This window comes from Lissotriton vulgaris, chromosome 9 (genome assembly GCF_964263255.1).
Source record: "Lissotriton vulgaris chromosome 9, aLisVul1.2, whole genome shotgun sequence".
NCBI lineage: Eukaryota > Metazoa > Chordata > Amphibia > Caudata > Salamandridae > Lissotriton > Lissotriton vulgaris.
The window spans coordinates 7,869,223-7,892,385 of record NC_141697.1 but is presented as its reverse complement, the minus strand read 5'-3'; the positions used below and the strand labels follow the sequence as shown (position 1 = coordinate 7,892,385).

The 23,163-nt window shown below is 49.2% G+C and overlaps 1 protein-coding gene across 1 annotated transcript in view; it reads left to right on the top strand.

Moving 5' to 3' along the window:
• LOC147689523 (glutamate carboxypeptidase 2-like) overlaps nucleotides 1-23,163 on the top strand; it is a 583,351-nt gene that overhangs the window by 42,470 nt on the left and 517,718 nt on the right. Inside the window, exon 4 of the mRNA XM_086936912.1 lies at nucleotides 6,569-6,696. Coding sequence (XP_086793038.1) covers nucleotides 6,569-6,696 — 128 coding nt within the window. The remainder of the gene's footprint in view (nucleotides 1-6,568; nucleotides 6,697-23,163) is intronic.

Genomic DNA, 23,163 nt, shown 5'->3' with positions numbered 1-23,163 from the left:
CTGGTCCAGAACCAGGCGGCACGTCTGGTCTTTAATTTATCCAAGTCACATCACGTCACTCCCCTCCTCAAGACCTGACACTGGCTCCCCATTCGAGAACGAGCCCAGTTTAAACTAGGATGCATCATCTTCAACGCCCGGTCTGGCTCAGCCCCCGCCTTTATTATTTCTGAAATTCACTCCTATGTCCCTCCTAGAGAGCTGCGCTCTTCCACCCAACAATTGCTTATAGTCCCTCGCTTTAAACGCAAAAAGTGGGGAGGCTCCAAATTCTCCACACTCGCCCCCGCCTTCTGGAACTCCCTTCCGGCTCATCTGAGATCCTGTCCCCAGTATACTCTCTTTCGCAAGGCACTCAAAACCTTCCTCTTCACACAAGCCTTCTCCCCTTAAAACCCCATTCTCCAGTCTCTAATTTCTGATTCCTCAGGGGTTCAGTTCAGCTCAATCAGCGCCATGAAACCGCCAAGTGTACGTGCGCTTAAGAAATATTTTAAACTCAAACTCAAACTCAAACTCTGCCCTTGACCCATAAGCTCAGCACTGTGCCCTACATTCAGTGCAGGTCCATTTGCCCAGGTGATCTATCACCTCGGGACGCAACCTTTTACTTTCACTCCGAGCAAGCATCTGCTTCCAGCCCGACCGGCTAACCTTTTTACTTCCGGTAGCCACACACTCCCCTTGGGTAAGCATCTGCTTCCAACCCAACCGGATGACCTTTTCACGCCCCAGGTAAGCATCCGCTTCCGACCCGGCCGGGTGACCTTTCACTTCCGGTGTCCACACAACTCCTTCTGGGTAAGTTTTTTCTTCCACCCTGACCGGGTGACTATTCACTTCCGGTGTGTCCACACTTTTGTTACATGGGTAAGCATATGTGCTTCTAGCCTGCCAGACCCTGGTTGAATGTTCCCCCACCCATTTCTGCGAAGGTGACCCTGTAACCAGTACTCCACTTCTTCCATGCCACAGGCTCTGCCCTTAATTGTCTACTTAATTGTTCAGTTCTGGTTCTCGTGAACAAAGGCCATTGGGTAGCTTGCCCGTACCCCCTGGGTACTGACTGTCCCGTTTGTGGTCTGTTCCCCTTTCGCAACCTGTTTTATTTTTTGTTGGATTGCTTTGTAAGTACCACCGTGCCTTGCTACAAGGTTTTGCTGCCAGCGAGGCCCCCACCCCACCATACATGCGGCCCAGTTATTCAAAACTACCAACAGTCCCTTGCATTGAATGCCGCTAGCATATTCCATAGCAGGATATCTGTTCCAGTATCTGACAGGTACACCCCATCTGCACTGCAATAGTGTGGCTGCCGCAAGTTAATCAGGGTGTGCCTAATGCTGCCTAAACTTGCCCCCCACAGAAATTTGGCCATGAGACTGTTTAGCCTCCTCCTTGACAACTCTATGCCCGATTGAGAGCGAGCACCAGTCCATATCCTTCTGGGAATGACCTCGAACCATAGAACTTGTGTGGCATCCATGCTCCTGGCTAAATTGGTGAGATCATTCTTTAGCAGGTGAAGTAGCTTACCCCTCCCAATTATTGGAAGGTCATTTCCCCCTAGATGAATTACTAAAACATCCGGGTCCTTTGAGTGGGTGTGGAATGCTTGAATGATGCTCCCCAATTCTCTCCAGTGAAACCCTGGCTTTACAACCATTGCACCTTTGTAGGTTGAAACAGGAATGCCGCATTCCACCCAATGTTGCGAGCTCTGTTTGCCACCCTGGACACGTAAGAGAGCCCAGACCCACATGATTTTAAGCTCTGTGTTGCAGAACAGAAGCACAGAAAGGTTGAGTAATGAGTCTTCAATATGCCCTTCATTACAAGTATGAACGTGGTGTACATAAGTGTGGTAACGTCCCATAAAAACTCACTCACCCCAAATCTGCCGCTTAATACTTTATCTGTTGGTTGTTTGGGCAAATGTAAATCTCAAACCTGTCTGATTCCCATCTTCCTATTTGTTTTATTGCGTTTGCAGACATCCCTTCCTGGAAGGCTGTGGTGGCTGCCCCAATGCGGAAGGAAAGTGTTCGTATAGTAATGCCCTTGGAGCGCTGCCATGTGCACAGATGCCTCTAACACCCTTTTCAACTGATAAAGTGTCAGAAGAGTACCATCTTTGTGGGTGAGAAGTAACCCTGGGCATAGTATGCGTAGTGGGGCTACGTGAAGCTACGCAAAGTGGGTGAGAAACTACGGCCACCTACGCACTTCGCGTAGCCCCACTACGTACCGCCTGCCCCCCTCCCCTACATACCTTATTTTTGATAAATAGCATTACAAAAGGAAATAAAAAACACTTACCTTGTCTGCTTCATCCGGGGCTCCCTCTTCTAATCGCGCCACCATCTTGGATACCAATGTAGGGGAAGGCGGGAGGGAGGCGGGTGGCGGCCAACTTCGCCATGCCCACGGAGTGGGCGTAGTGTTGCCTGCTACGCCTACTTTGCAAAGGGCGAAGTAGGCAACACTACGCCCACTCCGTGGGCGTAGCGAAGTCCTTCGCCCAGGGTTAGTGAGAAGGTAGTTGTCGCCGTTGATCCCTTCCCGTTCCTGGATGTACTCCGTCAGCAGCTTAACTGGGCAACATGGGCTGTGTCCCTCCATCTTATTCAGTGTGATGCACTGCCCCTTCCCACTTGATCTGTTTTAGAGTGTCACACCGGTAGGGATACCTGGTGTGTGCCTAAGGATATGTCCTTAACCAACAGGACTCTGCTGCTTCTATCTCCTTTGGCTTTGGCTCTTAGTTCGCTAATGCGAAAGGCCCCAAAAAAGGCCAGTGAGAGAGTCGAACAAAATAGTGTACTTTCAAAATCCAAGTGGCACACGAAATGGAGGTGGTCAATCATAATTGTTAAGTGTTTTAAAGTCAATCGGAGACCTGGTATCCTCCTTTTTGCTTTCCCCTCTGGCCCAACCTTTTAAGGCTTCCCTGAGAACAAATCCTGTAGTGGGATCGTGAAAACCCTTTAGTTTTGAATGGTATGCTATTGCTGCTAAGTGCTCTAGAACCGATGACCTAGATTTACTGGCTCCCCTGGCCCACACCACAAACTGTTTGACCTGTATAATCAGTTTCTGAAAATTGTTTGGAAAATTGGACACATCAGCTGTAACGTTCATAAAAAACTCCACACAACGCCGGTACACTTGCCGTGTTCCATTAGCCAGAGCCTTCTCCGCCATGCTTGAAATTCTAATGCATTAGTTTCCAGTATTCCTCTTCGAAGGGCATCATTTCCTGTTGTGCCTGCGGCCATTCCGCCCCGAACCTTTCCCTCCACTGGACCAATTTCAGGTGTTAATGACCCCTCCTTGTTTGCCTGGCCTTTGTCCTCTCCCTTTTGCCTACTTGGCATGGATGCCCGCAAAACAGCTGTTGCTGCCACTGAGTCTTCCCCTGTTATTGCCCTTCTTATGTCTTCCAGTGGCATCTTTGCTCCTGCAACGCCCCCACCTCTCCCCCTCACCTTCTTTTCCATACACCGCTTCTCCCCCCGTGTCAAAGCGTAAGTATGGGCATTAGTTGTAAAAACTTCCCCTTGGAACTCTTCCATGTCCTTGCATTATCCACCACCTTCTCTTGTAGAAATTCCCAGGAGGAAGAGGACCCTGTGCCAGGCGCCTTCTATTAACCCCTCCCATGAGCTGAGGTCGTCATCAGCCACGGTGCTCGTGTGCTGATAACAAGCTGAGCTCGTCATGGCCATTAGAACGCTCGCACGCTGGGATCATTCCCCTGCTGTGCTGAGCATTCTAAGGAAACGGGTGTGGCCGTGACAAGCTCAGCTGGTCTTGAGCACAGGAGCACTGTAGCTCATGACGAGCTGAGCTCGTCATAAGCACCGGGGCGCTGTGCGCGCCCCCGCCCCAAGCACAGCAGGAAAATTACCCCAGCAGCCAAGGGGTTAAATACCCCACACCTCCCTGCCGAATTCCTGAGATTACATTTATGACTGAGCTGGCCCAGTGCTGTTATCTGCTGGTCCAGCTCCTTCCCTGCCTCCATTCCCTTGTCCCCACCCAGTACTGTCTGGGTTCTGCACCTTAGGGGTGGCCTCCACTAAGGCCCCCGGTCCAGCCACTATCCCTCTCCCCTTAGGGAGTGGGGGGCTGAACCAAGGGGATCCATGTTAAAATATCAATATCAAAAATATTGATGAAAAAAATATGTATGTAAAAAATATCGACTTTAAAAAATAACATAAATTAAATTAATTAAATATTATTATTATTATTAACAAATTAAATTAACTTTATTCTCACAGCTGGGATTAGAGCTCTGAGTCTGGTCTTTACACTCACCTGTAGACCTCACTCCTCTCAGAGCTGGGATTGGAGCTCAGAGTCCAGTCTTTAATCTCACCTGTAGAGCTCACTTCTCTCAGAGCTCGGATTAGAGCTCAGAGCCAAATTTTTACTCTCACATGAAGAGCTCACTGCTCTCAGAGCTGGAATTAGACCTCAGAGTCGTCTTTACTATCACCAGTAGAGCTCACTCCTCTCAGAGCTGGGATTAGACCCCAGAGTCCAGTTTTTACTCTCACCTGTAAAGCTCACTCCTCTCAGAGCTGGGATTAGGGCTCAGAGTCCAGTCTTTACTCTCAACAGTAGAGCTCACTTCTCTCAGAGCTGGGATTAGACCTCAGAGTCCAGTCTTTACTCTCACCTGTAGAGATCACTCCTCTCAGACAGGGATTAGAGCTCAGAGTACAGTCTTTACTCTCACCTGTAGAGCTCACTCCTCTCAGAGCTGGGATTAGAAATCAGAGACCAGTCTTTAATCTCACCAGTAGAGCTCACTCCGCCCAGAACTGGAATTGGAGCTCAGAGTCCAGACTTTACTCTCACCTGTAGAGCTCACTCCTCTAAGAGCTGAGATTAAAGCTCAGAGCCAAGATTTTACTCTCACCTGTATAGCTCACTCCTCTCAGAGCTGGGGTTATAGCTCAGAGTCTGGTCTTTACTCTCAAGTGGACCCATCACGCCTCTCAGGACTTGGATTAGAGCTCAGAGTCTGGTCTTTACTCTCACCTGTAGCCATCACTCCTCTCAGTGCTGGAATTAGAGCTCAGAGTCTGGCATTTATTCTCACCTGTAGAGTTCACTACTCTCAGTACTAGAATTAGAGCTCAGAGTCCAGTCTTAACTCTCACCTGTAGAGCTCACTCCTCTCAGAGTTCGGATTAGAGTTTAAAGTATAGTCTTTTTTTTCACCAGTGCAGCTAACTCCGCTCAGACTGGGATTAGAGCTCAGAGTCCAGTCTTTACTCTCACCTGTACACATCACACCTTTCAGAGGTGGGATTAGAGCTCAGACTCTATTCTTTACTCTCACCTGTAGAGCTCACTTCTCTCAGACACGGATTAGAGCTCAGAGTCTAGTCTTTACTCTCACCAGTGGGGCTCACTTCTCTCAAATCTGGGATTAGAACTCAGATTACAGCCTTTACTCTCACCTCTAGAGATCCCTCCTCGCAGAGCTGGGACTAGAGGTCTGAATCTGGTCTTTACTTACACCTGCTGAGCTCACTCCTATCAGAGCTGGGATTAGAGCTCAGAGTCCAGTCTTTACTCTCACCTGTAGAGCTCACTCCTCTCAGAGCTGGGGTTAGAGCTCAGAGTCCAGTCTTTACTCTCACCTGTAGAGCTCACTCCTATCAGAGCTGGGATTAGAGCTCAGAGTCCAGTCTTTACTCTCACCTGTAGAGCTCACTCCTGTCCGAGCTAGGATTAGAGCTCAGAGTCCAGTCTTTACTCTCACCTGCTGAGCTCACTCCTATCAGAGCTGGGATTAGAGCTCAGAGTCCAGTCTTTACTGTCACCTGTAGAGCTCACTCCTGTCCGAGCTAGGATTAGAGCTCAGAGTCCAGTATTTACTCTCACTTGTAGAGCTCACTCCTCTTAGATCTGGGATTAGAGCTCAGAGTCCAGTCTTTACTCTCACCTGTATACCTCGCACCTCTCATAGCTGGCATTAGACCTCCGAGTCCGGTCTTTACTCTCACCCTTAGAGCTCACTCCTCTTAGAGCTGGGTTTAGAGCTCAGAGTCAAGTATTTACACTCACCTGTAGAGCTCACTCCTCTCAGAGCTGGCATTAGACCTCAGAGTCCGGTCTTTACTCTCACCTGTAGAGCTCATTCCTCTCAGAGCTGGGATTAGAGCTCAGAGTCCGGTCTTTACTCTAACCTGTAGAGCTCACTCCTCTCAGAGCTGGGGTTAGACCTCTGAGTCCAGTCTTTTCTCTCACCTGTAGAGCTCAGTCCTCTCAGAGGTGGGATTAGAGTTCAGAGTCTGTTATTTACTCTCACCTGTAGAGCTCACTCCTGTCTGAGCTGGGATTAGAGCTCAGAGTCCAGTCTTTACTTTCATTTGTAGAGCTCACTCGTCTCAGAGCTGGGATTAGAGCCCTGAAGTCCTGCCTCAAGCCTTGCACTTTCAGTTCCTTCTTCTTGTATGTGAAGGTGTTGTGTATGGTGGGTCATGACTGTATTTTAGGGCTTCAGAGACCTCACCTTACACACCTTGACCTTTGTCTTGCATTTTAGGGTGACCTGGTTTACGTGAACTATGGCGACGTGGATGATTTCCATTACCTGACGCGGAACCTGACGCTGAATCTGACGGGGCTTGTGGCGATTGCGCGATATGGGAAGATATTCCGAGGAGACAAGGTAACCTTTGTGCTGCTGTCATGACAACAGTGTCTGTCTGTGCCCCGGGGGTGCTGGGATATGGGGCGACGTGGAAGTGTCCTCAAATATCCTTTACTATGTCTGTTCCGCTGTGCTACCTGCCTTCTATATGTGCTGCCCTGTCTTTTCTTCCCTATTCTATCTTCTCCCTCTTGAACCTGTAGTAACTGTGTGGTCCCAGAGAACTGCTTGGGAGAAAGAAACCTGAGATTTACACACTGGTGTGAAGGTTTTGTTGTGCTCTGAGTATCTGTTTAGTTGGTAGTTTTGATTAGTGTCCACTGGTGGTTACACCTGGGCTGGGGTCTGTGTGAATGCTGTATCTGCTTTCACTCAGGGGAACATTCTGGAGCCAACCAGAAAGTTTAGAGCGCCTGTCTTGTTATTATGGAATGATGGGGCATATCATCAAGGACTGAAATATAATTATGGTCGCTTTAGCGTTCATTTTTGGGCGAAAAGCAGCGATAATTATATCGCATTATTTGTAAGGACACGCGAGCGTGTGTTTCCTTGCTTCTGCTCCCATTTTGTTCACGCCTCTAATGAGATGCAAAGGAGGCGTGCCTGACCAAACACCTTGGGAAAATATCGCTACCCCAGCTTCGTGGTATCAGCAACGAGGGGTAGCAATATTTTAAATCCCTTTAACTGTGCCTTAACGCAGGAATTTAACGTCTGTTATATTCCTGACTGAGGCATAGCTAACATGGGATGTGTATTATGGTGATACGACCACAGGTCATATCACCAAGGCTATCTCCGTTTTGGGTGCAACATCGCTGGTTTTCCAGCGATGTTGGCCCATTTACCTGGAATATTATCGCCCTGGAGTAACACGTTGTTAATAACGCATTACCAGGGCGATAAATTCCAGCGATAGGCAGCGATAAATAAACAAGCGCTAAGCACGCTTTGCGTTTATTTATCGCCGTCCTAGTAAATATGCCCCATTGAGACTGAAGCTGGGGAAATAAAACACTACAACTCACACTGAAGTACTCTGCCTCAGTACCACACACATGACAAATCCTACCTCTTGTACAACTGGTTCCAGAGCACACACAGAGGAAATAACACACCATAGACACTACAACTCACACTGATGCACTCTGCCTCCAGTACCACACACCAGACAATTCCTACCACTCGTACAACTGGTTCCAGAGCACACACAGAGGAAATAACACACCATAGACACTACAACTCACACTGATGCACTCTGCCTCCAGTACCACACACCAGACAATTCCTAGCTCTCGTACAACTCGTTCCAGAGCACACACAGGGGAAATAACACACCATAGACACTACAACTCACACTGATGCACTCTGCCTCAGTACCACACACCTGACAAATCCTACCTCTTGTACAATTGGTCCCACAGCACACACAGGGAAAATAATAACACAATATACACTACAACTCACACTGATGTACTCTGCCTCCAGTACCACACACCTGTAAAGACTTCCTATTTTTGACAGCGATGACTCTCCCCAGAGCACGGTCCCTGGGACCTGTGGGCATTCTATCACCACACTGGGTTCTGCACTTCCTTGTGTTGCGTCTTGTGACAGGGTAGTACTGTTCCCCACTTTTCATTGCCTCAGCGCCACAGCGCCCCTGCTTCCTCCAGTGACAGAGTAGTAGTCTTCTCAGCAGTGGTAACGGGGGTATTGCTCACCCCCTAGTTGTACTCCAAACCCATGCCCCCCCCCCCCAAGCCAATGCTGGTAACAGCATACAACACACCTTGAGAAAAACTACCCCTCTCCACCCCCATCCTGTTTATGCACCAGAATCGACACGATGGATCTATGAATCAACTACTCAGAGTTGGGAACTAAATACACTTCCCAAATCTGTCACCCACACTCTCCTTCTAACTCAAGACACGGAATGTAAGCCCAACTCTCACAGAGCTGGTACTTCCAAGCTCCCAGACCTGCCTTGCAGCCAGACTCAGCACAGCACAAGGTTTAGGATGTCACCACAAGATGCCATGCAGGGCACATGTCCCTAAGATTGTTACCAAAGCACCAACAAAAAAAGTCTAACTTTCAAAACCATTGCCTCCGCTTTAGCATAAACCTCCCAGTCCACCTGTGTTTTCAAACAGGTGTTTTTAGCACTGAAGTTGTATTCACCAAACTGTACTGAATTAAGTGTCATATTGTCAAGGAATTATCACTGAGTTATCGGCACTTTAGAGCAGCAAAAGTGGCAAAAGAATTATCGCCCCATTCCCAAGCTGGTGCAAACTGCCGATATCGCCAGTTTTCCAGTGATAGCTTCTGCCAAAAACATCGCCACGGGTGAGAGCGACTACTAATGCTAATGATATGCAGAGTAGGCGTTCCCGTTCAAAAACACACGAAAACACTTCACGATATTCCCAATGACCAGCCAGATCTGTGATGCGATCCAAAAACAGGCGATAAGGCGCGTTAGCAGCAGGGATTTAAAATCTGCCTTGTACTGGTGTTAAGCAGGATGACAACCTGCAGTATGAAAGAGCGCCCAGCCCAGAGCCACATCTGAAGACCAACATATGTCATGGAGACACAGATCATGCAGCTCGGAGACCCAAGAGGCCCACAACACCCACTGCCATCACCCACTTGCCCCCCCAACCTCAACCCCCCCCACCCGGACTACCACCTAGGCAGCACAGAACAGGACAACGGACGTTCCTTCAGAGACTCAACGGCAGAGGAAGTCATTGCCCACTACAGGCACAAAAGGACAACCATCCTCTGCATCCTGACCATCATTACCCACAGTCTGACGGTACCAACACAGCGGACAACCAACATCCCTCTGCAGACAAAGCTGCTGGCTGTGCTGCACCTGTTGGCCCCTGGTACCTCCCAACCAACAACTGCCAGAGTCGGAAGAGCCTCACGGCAGCCCTATCAAACCTCCTTACACATGTCTTGGATGCATGTCCACAATAGCAACAGAGGGCCCCTGTATCCACACCACACAACAGTTCCAATTCATAGTGCTCCTGCACAACAAACCCCAACGCCAGCCGTTGCTAGATGCCTCTGTGCCCCAGATCCAAGATTGTAGTAACTGAAATAAGGGTGCGCACGCTCATGAAGTCCAGTAGTCAACAGTAGTGCAAAAACAGTCCTTTATTACAAATACACAAATAAACAATACGAAAAGCACAGCCAACACCCAACGGGGAACTTCATCAGGGCAACGTGTGGATCCAAGTAACTACATATGCTGCGGATACTCCCCAAAACAATTCCATACTCTGGAAGTCAGTATTCAGAAACCTGTTGGACAAATGGTGACAATGGTAAAGCGTCCGTATAGTCACAAGCCCAATCTGGTATAGTGTATAGCACTTGGACAAACCAGAATGCTTACAGGAAAGACAAATCCTGTACAAAAGACCGTAACAGAAGTACGTGTGGTCGTAACATTCGTAGGAAAGAAAAGGAATGTTACAGTCACCTGAACTTCTGTTCTGTAGTAGGGGATCTCTGTGTACAGTCATAATCTAGTGAATAGTCCCGCCCATGTGCGTGGACCCCTGCAATCAAAAATAATCTCTTAAGTTGTCAAAATAATGCAGAAACTACAAAGACACTTAAGAGAGAATTTAAAGACAAATAATGCAGCCTATATCCACAGGCTACACTGTCCAGTACTGCAACTAGAAATTCCACCAAAAAACACCACACATAATACAGCCTGCTAGTTTCTACCATAGAGAAACTTGCCTCCCCCAGTCAAAGGCTCCGGAATGATAGAGAGGAAGGTAGGGACAGACAAGCCCCATAGGCTGCCATTATGTGGCTTAAATAGGATACTGTGCCTTTAAGAGAACTTTCCAGAACTTCTCCCAGTATCCCAGAATGCATAGCAGGTCCCTCTACTTTCAGTTCTTTTTTCCGGCTCCTGCTTACAGGACCCTGGCATTGAGCTCTCCCTTGTTCAAGGGTTTATTGGATATTTTGGCACTTTTGTGTTCTAAAAGTGTTTCAGTTTACTCTCTTGGTGTTCTCTTTCTCCTTTTTGTGCTGTTTCAGGCGTTTTAGGGCTCTAAAATGCCTGGCCTTTTTGATAAGTGCCCAGCATGTGGGAGGAAGAAGGCCAAGAGTGATCCCCATGATGTCTGCATCGTCTGCCTCCCTGAAGATCATGTCCCTGAGGATTGTGTCATCTGCAAGCAGTTTACTGCTCGGACTCTGAGGGACAGACTGAAGATCAGGCTTTCTGGCCTTGAGGAGAGGTATCTGCAGGCTGCAGGTGGGTCTGGGCAGGCTGGGAAGGTTCCCTCTGCCTCTGCTGAGGCCTCTGGGGGGCTCCCCAGGGGCAGGAAGTCCAGCAAGCGGTCCCGGTCTCCGTCGACGTCGATTGCATCGACGACGACGTCGAGAGGGATGACGGCGGTGTGCTCCCCTTCTCCCCGGGGCTCCGGGTCGAGACGGCATGACGGCTCGACGTCGAAGATCATGGAGAAGTCGCCGTCGAAGCCACCGTCGACGTCATCGTCTTCGTCGATGTCAAGGTCTTCCTATCGACGCCGAAGGCGAAGTGACGAGCATCGACGCTCGCCGTCGAGGCGACACCGTCGATCACCGTCGAAGCACTGGTCGACGTCGAGGGGCTCCTCGACGTCGAGAGCATCAAAAAGACAGCGACGCTCGTCGTCGAAGACGGAACGCTCGACGTCGCGGAGGCGGCGTACGACGTCGCGGAGAAAGAGGTCGACGTCGAGGGATCGGCGTTCGACGTCGAGGAAGAGGAGGTCGACGTCGAGGAATCGGCGTTTGACGTCAAGGACAAGAGGGTCGACGTCGCGGAGGCGGCGATCGACGCCGGAGTCACGGAAGCGTTCGACGCCAGAAAAACGACGTTCTGCGTCTAGCAGAAAGCGGTCGGCGTCTAGGAGTCGTTCAGCCTCTCCGAAACGGCGCAAGAGGGATTCTAGTCCCAGAAGTCACGCTGCTTCTAGTGGAGGACGCAAGAGGAAGCGGTCACCTGCTGATGGGGCTGGCTCTCTGCCCCCTTCGCCTAAGGGGTCACCGGGCTCGGTGTACTCGGAGGTGTACACGCCATCCCGGCCTCGGACTCCAACTCCTCCTCCTGTTCCTAAAGAGGATCCTCCACCCAAACCTTTACTTCCTTCAGGCGACCCACCACCACCACCTGTCCCTCCGCATGTAGTGTAGTTCCTAGTTTCCCACTAGGCCCTGCGCATTGGAATAACATAAACAGTAGTATCGACGTAGAAGTGCGGATCTTCCAGGCCTCTACTGACTATGCTAAACTTAATTGGGTTGTTACCAACTAGCTCAGAGGTCACTGGAAACTTTCTTGACTGAAATAGGAAGTGATCAGCTTCCCTGGCACAGACAAGAAGGGATTCAGTTTTCCAACAACCGTGCAACATGACAACTTTGCTCCTCAGATCAAGAGTCTATCTCTAGGGTCGTGTGAAACAATAGACAGTTATTTTACTCAGTCAGGTTAGTGCAGTTTACTTTCACAATATGTAGAGAATAGAGAGACGGGCGTTTGCCAATAAAGGGGTAACATTTATTGAACAGTCTTTCTTCTCGTACAAGAGAAATGAATTGCCACAATTGCAAGACTTGTTATTATAAAAAGTACGTACAGTAAGATAAGTATTGCGAGATAATACTGTAAAAGCATTGATATGGTTTCTTAGCCATACAATGGTTTAAAAGTAATAAAACATATATACATTCATATATACATTAGGCTAAAATACTCAACTGGTGCTTCTAACTACGCCTACCCCAGTGTACCTGACCTAAGCCTAATACTTGGGAGGGGATTAAGTAAGTAGCTTTAAGTTAAGTTGGTTTTGCCAAGGTTTGCTTCAAGAATTCTCTCTAAGGGTTTAGTCAACACCATACCTCTGAATAGAATGATGGAGGTCTGGTATCTCCTTCAGGGAAACTTGGTATCCCAGTCACCCGCAAGGGTAGACCAGAAACGCTTGAGCTGGATTTCTCGGCAGGAGAAAGACAGCGTCTCTTCTTCAGCGCGTCGAGGAGGAGAAGGAGGGGGGACAGCGTCCGTGGGCAGCTTGCATCTGCTGGGCTCTTCGCAGGGGACGGCTGTTCAGCTCCTAGGTTCACCACACCATCGTTCGCCGGTTAGCAGCGATAGCAGTAGCGATAGCAGCTATGGTGTCATCAGCATGACAGCTTCTTCAGCAGCAGCGAGATAGCTGGCAGCATCAGCTTCACCAACAGCAACGAGACAGCAGCGTTTGCTTAAGGCAACGTTGGTAATATTTATACCTGAAAGGTGCCATGTTTGACGTACGTTTGCTGGACATAAGACGTCAATTAAAGATGTCACTAGGAAGTGATAGCTATCAGTTGCTCATTAGAGTTCTATTACTAATCAAAACACAGCAAGCGGGGATTTCCAGGTTTGCTGATTTTTTATCTTGTTGAAGAACTCGGAGTGTTAATCTAGGAATCTCAGATAGTGACTTCTGCTCTGTCATTGCACTAATTGGTTGCAAAGGAAGTGGCAGAGAAAACTATTCTGGAATGTGGCTCTGTTCGTGTGAGGCCAGAGATGACTTTCCGAATATTGTACTTGAACGGTTATGCCAATATAGGGAATAAATGGATTTATAGCCGAATAGGGGCATAAGGTCACAGTATCGATCAGGATCCTAGATAAGCACGCAATACCCACAGCCGAAGGTTCCTCCGCCGAGGTCCACTTCCCTGCCATCTTTGCCTGTTCCTCCTAAGGGGACCCCAAAACCGAAACCCCGTGAGGAGCCAAGGAAGACCCCGCCACGAAAGCCGGCGGAGCGGCCACGGGCTGGCAGGTCTCGCTCTCGCTCTGGGAGAAGGGAGAGATCGCGACGCAGATCATCCACGAGGTCGAGACGCCGCCATAGGAGGCGCGAATCTCGCTCACACACGAGGTCCTCTGGGACCCGGGACTATTCTCCTACCCTGTCGGTTTCACCGGACACGAGGGTGTCCCCGATTGATGACCTGGTGGCGTTCCATGACGTCCTTTTAAGGGGCGCTGCGAAGTTGGGCATATCCCTGACGGTGCCTACTCCGAAGACTTCTGTCATTTTTGAGACATTGCATCAAAAACACCTGTCTCGTCCTCTCCTACCTCTGGTGCCGGGCCTGGAGGAACCGGCTATGGCCCTGTTTCTCACCCCTGCGGTGACGAGGGCGGCTTCATCGAGGTTGCTGAAGAAGTACCGGGCTCCCGATTCGGACCCGGCCTTTCTGAGAACGGAACCCCCCCCCTGACTCTGCCATTGTGACGGCGGCCCGCAAGCAACATGCCACCACTCCGTCCTCCACGGTTCCCCCGGATAAGGAGTCCAGGTGGATGGATTCTGCGGGGAGAAAAGTCTGTGGAACTTCCGCTACCTCCATGAAAGCTGTGAGTGCCACGGCGCTGTTGGGCCGATACGACCGCGCCCTCTGGGACTCCCTCGAGCGATTTGCTGAGCATTTACCTCGGGAGAAGCGTGAGGACTTCATGGAAGTGCTGAATGAGGGGATGCTGGTGGCGAACCAGATTATCAGTGCTGCGGCGGACTCTTCCCTGTTGGCTGCTCACGGATTTTGCCACGGAGTCAACCAACGACGCCACACATGGCTCCGGCTTACGTCCCTGAAACCGGACGCACAGCAGAGGGTGGCCAACCTACCATTCTCCGGTGAGACCCTCTTCGGGAAGCATGCGGACGATGAGATGGCCCGCATGAAGGCGGAGGCCGAGACGCTCACGGCTGTGGGCCTGGAGAAGCCTAAAGAGACCAAGAAGACGTACCGCCCTTTCCAACGGCGGTTCGGCGGGCAAGGCCGAGGACGAGGCCAGGCTTCGGGACAATCGCAACAGCAACACCAGTTCCGTAAGCCGTTCCAGAAGCGCCAGAAGGGCAGAGGAGGCCAGCAGTCGGCCCCGGCGCTCAAGGGCCAGGCTGGGTCTAGGCCCTAGGAACCTACTTCCCCCGGATCTGTTACCCACTCCGGTAGGGGGAAGCATTACATTTTTTCTGGCAGAGTGGAGAAAAATTACTCAGGACAAGTGGGTGCTGAATATTGTTTGCAATGGATACAGTCGTCGGTTCACCAGCCCTCCTCCAGCAATTCCCCCGGTCAGCTCGCAGTTTCAGCTGCGCGAGCTTCAGGCGGAAGCGGATATCCTGTTGAGGAAAAGGGCGATAGAAGACGTACCTCTGTCTCAGAGAGGAAGAGGTCTGTACTCCAGGTTCTTTCTGGTTCGCAAGAAGGACAAGAACGAGTTCAGGCCCAGTCTGGACTTGCGGCAGGCAAACAAATGGATTCGCAGGGAAAAGTTCCGCATGCTGTCGTTGCATCGGATTTACCCTCAGTTGCAACAGGGAGACTGGCTATGCGCTATAGACCTACAGGATGCTTACTTCCATGTGCCCATTGCACACAAAGACAGGAATTTCCTGCGGTTCCAAGTCGGCACCAATCACTATCAATACACAGTACTCCCATTCGGACTGAAGTCTGAGCCGAGAACATTCTCGAAGTGCATGGCGGTGGTAGCAGCACACCTGAGGAAGAACAAGGTGTTCGTCTACCCTTACCTGGACGATTGGTTGATCAAGGCATCCTCCTTCTCGGAAGCGCGAGCACACTTCCAGAAGACGTGCGTTCTCTTGAACAAGCTGGGGCTGCACATCAACATGGCCAAGTCTGTCCCGACTCCGGTCCAATGCATACAGTACTTGGGAGCCTCCATCAATACGCTGTCAGCAAGCGTGTCTCCTTCGGAAGAGCGACGATTATCACTCCTTCGGAAGGCTCAGGCTCTTATGACAACTCCATCTACAACTGTGAGGACGGTGTCTTCTCTACTGGGATCGATGGCCTCTTGTATCTTCCTGACGCCACACGCACGGCTGCACATGAGACCGCTGCAGGAGTGCTTGGAGGACCAGTGGGATCAGAGGAAAGGATCTTGGGACGACAAGATTCGACTCGCTGCATGCTCTTCAGTCTCTGAAGTGGTGGTGTTCGGCGGAGAATCTCCTCAGAGGGGTTCCCTTTCACAAGGACATTCCCACACAGACTGTCGTGACGGATGCTTCTCTCCTGGGATGGGGAGCGCATTCCAGGACTCTACAGATTCAAGGAACGTGGTCGCCGATGGAGGCCACGTATCACATCAATTTCCTGGAACTCAGGGCTGTTCACTTGGCATTGAAGGCCTTTCTACCGTCCTTCCAGACCAACTCTCTGCTTGTACAGACGGACAATACCACAACGATGTATTACCTCAACAAGCAGGGGGGCTCGAGATCACGCACTCTGTCACAGGAGGCGCAGGCGATCTGGCACTGGCTCCTAGCCAGAGGACTGACGATAACGGCTACCCATCTACCAGGTGTGCAGAATGTTCAGGCAGACGCACTGAGCAGGCTGGTTCAGGAAAACCACGAATGGGTCATAAACGACGAAGTACTAGGAGAAGTCTTCGCACGGTGGGGAACTCCAGACGTAGATTTGTTCGCCACCGCTGAAAACAGCAAGTGCAGAAACTTCGCCTCCAGGTACTTCCAGCAAGGGACGCTGGGGAATGCGTTATGAATCAACTGGACGAACAGCTTTCTGTACGCCTTTCCTCCCATTCCCCTGATTCCGGCAGTGCTCATCAAGCTGGCCCGGTCCAGGGCTCGGATGATACACATTTCCCCGGAGTGGCCCAGGCAGTGGTGGTTCACGGACCTACTTCACCGGTCTCTCCTTCCTCACATTCGGTTGCCGTGCAGGCCGGACCTTCTCACGAAGTTCGGGGGACGGATGTTACACCCCAACCTCTCGTCCTTGAGTTTGGCGGCATGGCTCCTGAGATAGTGCAATATGGCCATCTGAATCTGCCCGATGATTGCATGGACATACTGAAGGAGTCTAAGAGACCTTCCACTCGGACTTCATATGCTTACAAGTGGAAGAGGTTTTGTATCTGGTGCCAGTCTAAGAACCATGATCCTACGACCTGTAAGGAAGATGTCATCCTTCCTTATCTTTTACATTTGGCGCAGTCTGGCCTTAATGTTCATTCCATTAAGGTTCATCTTGCTGCTTTGACTGCCTACAGGAAATGCCCTTCACAGACTTCCTTTTTCCAGATTCCTGTGATCAAAGATTTTCTGGAAGGTTTGAAGAAAGTATTCCCTCCTGTCAGGCTTCCTTCGCCTTCATGGGAATTGAAAGTGGTGCTGTCCAGATAGATGAAGGAGCCCTTTGAACCTATTCATAAGGCTTCGTTGCAGCACCTGTCCTGGAAGGCGGCGTTCCTCGTGGCCATTACATCGGCCCGCAGGGTGAGTGAAATTCAGGCGTTGTGTTGTACTGAACCTTATACTGTGTTTCATGCTGCTAAGGTTGTTATGCGTACTCACCCTAAATTTCTTCCCAAGGTTATTTCTGATTTTCATATCAACCAGACCATAACTATGCCTACGTTTTTTCAGAACCCTTCATCCCCAGCGGAGAGGTCTCTCCATTCCCTGGATGTTAGGAGGGTGTTGAAATTTTATCTGGATAAAACCAAAGATATTCGTAGGTCTGACCAGTTGTTCATCAATTATGGATCGGTCAGGACGGGTCTTGCGACCTCTAACTCAGACCCCCCAGGATATAGCGGCATGGATTAGCAAATTTAGCGGCACAAATATGGAAATTTAGCGGCAATTTTGCGGCATTTTATGTGGCCATTTTTCCTACAACAAACACAGATATCTTAGTTTTTTTAGTTACTTAACAACATGAAGCTATGTATATTTGGTTTCTTTACAATGTAGACACTTTGGGGCAGATTTACAAGCCCCTTAGGCTGCTTTTACGCCGCCGTTGCGTCACTTTTGTGACGCAGCGGCGGCGCAAAAGATACACCATGGTGCAGGGTATTTACTACGTGGCGCATCTCCCAGATGCGTCACGTTGCAAAGCCTTGCGCCAGAAGAGGCGTACCATTGCAGGTCAGTTTGTGTCTTGCAATAGCCTTAGAGCTTGGTGCCACTGTACCTGCTGCACTAATGATGGCTATACCCATCGCCCCTTTTATTAGTAAGCACGTTAAATAGTACAGTGTATTTTGAACACGACCTGATATCCCACCGGATGCCCGTTCGACAGACCTAAACACTAGAGAAAGAGCAGTCAAAACCGCCAAGTGGTCACTTCTTAAGCAGTAGCGAACTGCATGTTGGTACTTGTAGTTTCGTTGCAAAATGTCAGCCTGCAAATCGTCTCAGATTTAAAAGCGGGGACTGATTGAAGTTGACACCCATGACATGGGGCCACTTGACGCCCGTGTTAAATTTCTCGCCTCTAGGATTTTTCCCATGGCTCACTCCCAGGGGGAAATGGTCTGCAATAGGTGAGCTCAACCCTCTGACTTCATCCCTTGTCCAGCGCGCCTCTGCAGATACCCCGTCCCTTGTGCGCCTCAGCTCTCTCGGCTGAGTGGTTCTGTCTGTTTATCTTGAGGGACAGACATCTCTGCACGGCGCTCCGTCTCCAAGCCAGCGAATAGGGTGACCAACTGGCATTGGTGCAAATTCAGGACGGTGAGTGTAAAAATTCAGGACAAAGGGTCAAAATTCAGGACACAAATTCAAGACAGGAGCTAAAAATTCAGGACAAAACTTCAGGACAATAGGTACGTTTTACAGACACATCAGAGGTCGCGCAATAGTATATAAGTAAGCCCAGCCATTTCCAAACATATTCAACCGTTTGCAAACCTATCCATCATGTATCCTTCCATCTATCATTTCACTCATCCATCCCTTCATCCATCCCCTCATCCATCCTTTCACTCATCTCCATTATCCATCCACCCTTTCACCCTATCCATCTGTACACTTATCCATCCACTCTTCATCCCATCCATCCATTCACTCATCCATTCAGCCATTTACCCTTTCACCAATCCAGCCATCCTTTCACTTACTAATCCTTCCACCCATCCACTATTTTAGTCATCCATCCATCCTCCCTTTCTCTCTCCATCGACCCTTTCACTTAGCCATCCTTCCTTCCATTCATCCTTTCACCCACCCATCATCCATCCATCCATCTGTCCATCCCCTCATCACCCATCCATCCTTCTCCTCATCCATCCATCCTTCCCCTCCATCCATCCATCCATCCATCCTTCTCCTCATCCATCCATCCTTCCCCTCCATCCATCCATCCATCCTTCTCCTCATCCATCCATCCTTCCCCTCCATCCATCTATCCATCCATCCTTCCTCTCATCCATCCATCCATCCTTCCCCTCCATCCATCCATCCATCCATCACCTCATCCATCATCCTTCCCCTCATCCATCTTTCCCCTCATCCATCATCCAGCTACCCTTCCATTTCTTTATTTTCTTAAATTATAGACTGCATGTTTGAAGAACCTTTGCTTACAATTTAGTGACAGTAATTAAGCTCTGTGAAGAGAACCACGTGCTGCCTCGGTGTAATCAGGGGTGTAATCTGGCCGAGTCTCGGATGTTTGGGGCCCTGGGTAGAAATGGAATGTGTGAGCCCCCCTCTAAATAGCAGAGACATGACACATTGCCTCGTACAGGAATTCACAGACGCAGGGCGCTTGCCGCCCCAGAGCTCGAGAGACAACCCTCCAACCTCACCTCTCCCCAGCCCCTCTTCCACCTGCTGGCAAGTGCTGCCCTCCTGGGACCCTGTGACCTCTGCGGCTGGCCCCTCTCGGGCTCTCCGTGGCCGGATAGCTGAACCTGTCTGCTCCTTAACAAGCACGTGCGAGGTGGGATCAATGGGGTGCAGGCTAGCCACTGAAAGGTGCTTTTATCTGATAATTAGCATCAACTTGGAGACAAATTGATTGTTGGCTCGGGGTAACAAGAGGGAAATGGCAGTCGCGGATTCCACCATCAGGCAGGGCTGTTTGCATGTGAATAGATGTCGCTGCTCCTGAACCTGCAGCCCCTCCCTCTCAGTCACCTTCGAAGCACCTCTTAACAGGTCATCAAGGGCTGGAGGTGTGAGGGTTGCAATCCCGCTGTGCCTCTCCAATGCTGCTGATAAAGCAGACCCCCCAGGATATAGCGAAAAATGCTGCGATTTCTACAAAAATGCCGATTTCACGGGCATTTTTGTAAAAATCGCGGCATTTTTTAAAAAGTGCCGATTTCGCTGCAAATCGCAAAATCGCGAAATCGCGATATCCTGGAGGGTCTGTCTAAGCAGTCCATCTCTAGGTGGATTGTGTCCTGCATACAATTATGTTACCAAAAGGCTAATAAGACCTTAGGAGGTAAACCTAAGGCTCATTCCACCAGGGGCAAAGCTGCCACGACGGCTCTGCTCCGTAACGTGCCGATTGCTGAAATCTGCAAGGCAGCCACTTGGAAGTCGGTTCATACCTTTGCTAAGCATTACTGCCTGGACACTGACGCCAGGGCAGACGCTCAGGTTGGGCAGGCTTCGCTGCGGAATTTGTTCGCACAGTAGTGGCGTTATGTATTTATTCTCCACCACCGCTTTGGTGTGGGGATGGGCTTGCCATTCTATTCACTAGATTATGACTATACACAGAGATCCCCTACTACAGAAGGAGTAGTTTCTGTCCTGTAACTCCAGTTCTGTAGTAGGGGTATCTCTGTTATAGTCATAAGCGCCCGCCCTCCTCCCCGGTGGAGATAATTATTTGTGTAAGGAATGCTACAGGTCTGGCGTGCTTCGCCTTCAAAAAGAACTGAAAGTAGAGGGACCTGCTATGCATTCTGGGATACTGGGAGAAGTTCTGGAAAGTTCTCTTAAAGGCACAGTATCCTATTTAAGCCACATAATGGCAGCCTATGGGGCTTGTCTGTCCCTCGTTCAACAATAAGTGGGGAGGGTCTAAGGGCAAGTTTATAGACCAACCAGGTATAAGCCCCTTTACTCAATATATCACAACAAATAATACCTGGGGGTCTAAAGAAAAAAGAGGAGAGTTTGACAGTAAGAGCCACTACACCCAATGCACACAGAACAGTATCAGTGAGAGATGATAGTTAGTAGCTGGTCAAGTCGAGACTCAAGAGTACCAGGAGAAAATGTATTGTTCCCATCAGAAGCCACACTGTACCGCCCTTTTTGTCATCATTTGGGATCTCCTTACCCAGGAGACAAGACGGCCGGTAAGCATTACCGTGACCGAGATGTAAAACGTGAGCAGAACAGAAGAATGTAGTGGTGGCTACTGAAAAGCAGTGTACAGTGTTTGAAGTGAAAAAAGTGAAGGGTAATAAAATTAGGTGAATGGGTGGAAAAAGAAATTTATTGATATCCCCCAAACCCTAAGGTTAAAAGGCAGGTGTGGGTGCAGGTTTTAAAGAATAACCGCACTTATTAGTGGTCGACATGTTTCAGCATATAATAAGATTTTCTTAATGCATTCTTCAGGACCTTATATATAATATAATACACTACTGCTTTTGAAAATAAATAAATTATAAATTATAAAGATATCACCTGGACATCCAGGCGTGCTCAACCAAATACTGTCAGTGCAATGGTAGTGGATCCAACATGAAAAACAGACGCACAAACACACATGTAGAACACGTAAAGTTATTCACAACGTTCATGTTTGTATTAATATTGACATTGCAATATGTTCAATCATACCTCAAAATGTGGGTACGCACTCACCCTTACGTGTAGGTTGAGGAGCTTCACCCCACCTGGCTGCAGTGCAGGTAGAAGGAGCACCGCTCTGTGAGAAATTGCATAATTTTAACAGAGCTGCTAGTGATATGACACTAACTGGATACATAGGATAAATAAAATTAAAGAATAAATGTATGCTTTGAGAAAAGAGGTAGTCTGCGCCTCTTGAGACCAGGCTGGGCTGGAAGCCGCAATCCGTCATGGCTCAGAAATGATGACAATTAAGTAGGGAGGCTTGATGCATAAAGTTAAAGCCGTTTCAGGTATATAGCCACATGACTTTTGAAGGTGTTTGATTATAAAGGACACACGATATCCGCTGCGCCTAAGAAATGATGTATCGTGTGGATGGTAATGATCGTCATTTAAATGATCATAATTTAAACGGGACGCTTGATGCATGCCGTGTCAATTGTGTTAGAATGGCTCCGTTGTTTTAAACCCTTTTGTTAGAGAGGGCAAACAAAATACGCTGTTTGAATGCATGCCGTGTCAATAGTGTTAGAATGGCTCCGTTGTTTTTAAACCATTTAGTTAGAGAGGGCAAACAAAATACGCTGCTTGTAATTAGTGTTTACTCGTCTAGGTGGCAAAATAACTTCTAATTGCTGCGAAGCTTGAAATGCGCTTCGTTTGAACGGTAGCGCGCAGGACACTAGCCGCGTATGCCTACCAAGTTAGACAGAGTGAGAAGACACGGAGACACGCTTAATGCGTGCACTTACCTAACCGTCGGCGTCTCCAGGCAGTCTTCAGTACTGCTCGGGGGGGCGCCGACTGCCGAACGACGTGATGTTTTGTAAGCTTTGCAAGTCGGCCATGACGTGAACGATCACGTGGTGGCCAGACTTGTGGGAGATGTAGTTCTGTCCTTAGTGTACCTGTGTAAAAGTGTAAAAGGAGTTTATTTACGGCTTGTGTAATGATGTTTATGTTATAAACCTCCTTGGTCACGAGACACCGATAAACGGGTGTGTATATGTTAATGTGCTTTGTCATTGAGCCCTTTTTAAAGAACATTATTCGGAGAGGTTTAATACCCTATCTAGAGGATGGAAGGCTTGGTTTTGTGACAAATGCAAGTCATTTAACAGCATACCGGAAGTCCCAGAGGTGTCGTGTCTGTTTTTTGTTATGTGATGACTGCCCTATAAATCTTGATTTCATAGCAGATAGGCAGTTTTGATTTCATAACAAATAGGCAGTTTGAAGGGAGGGGACACATTGTTTATAACGACTCAGAGGGACATCCAGGGTATAGGCTCATTGAGGCCTTCCTTGTCGCTGTTAAGGCGATATACCCATTTCTGTTCTATCTTGAACAGAAACCGGCTGATATCTGCACAAGAGTCTGGGATGTGCGGCTGTTCGAGAACTGTCCAATAAAAATCCTCTGGACCGTGGCCCTTCTCCAAAAAATGTGCAGTCAGTCTGGTGGCTTGCTTACGGCACCGCACAGTGCTTTTATGTTCCTGGATACGTGTGCGGACCTTTCTGGTTGTCATACCGACATACCGTAAATCACAAGGACATTTGATCATATATATCAAGTTACTGCTGTTGCAATTTGTAAACTTGTTTTGTGTCCATGGGCGATTTGTGCCAATGTCAACTTCAGTGGATTTGTTAGTCTGCGGACAGACGGTGCAATTTCCACATGGGTGGTGTCCGACCACCGCTGGTAGATCCCAGAGGGTACCCACTTGTCTTCCTTCCTTGCTGCGTGGG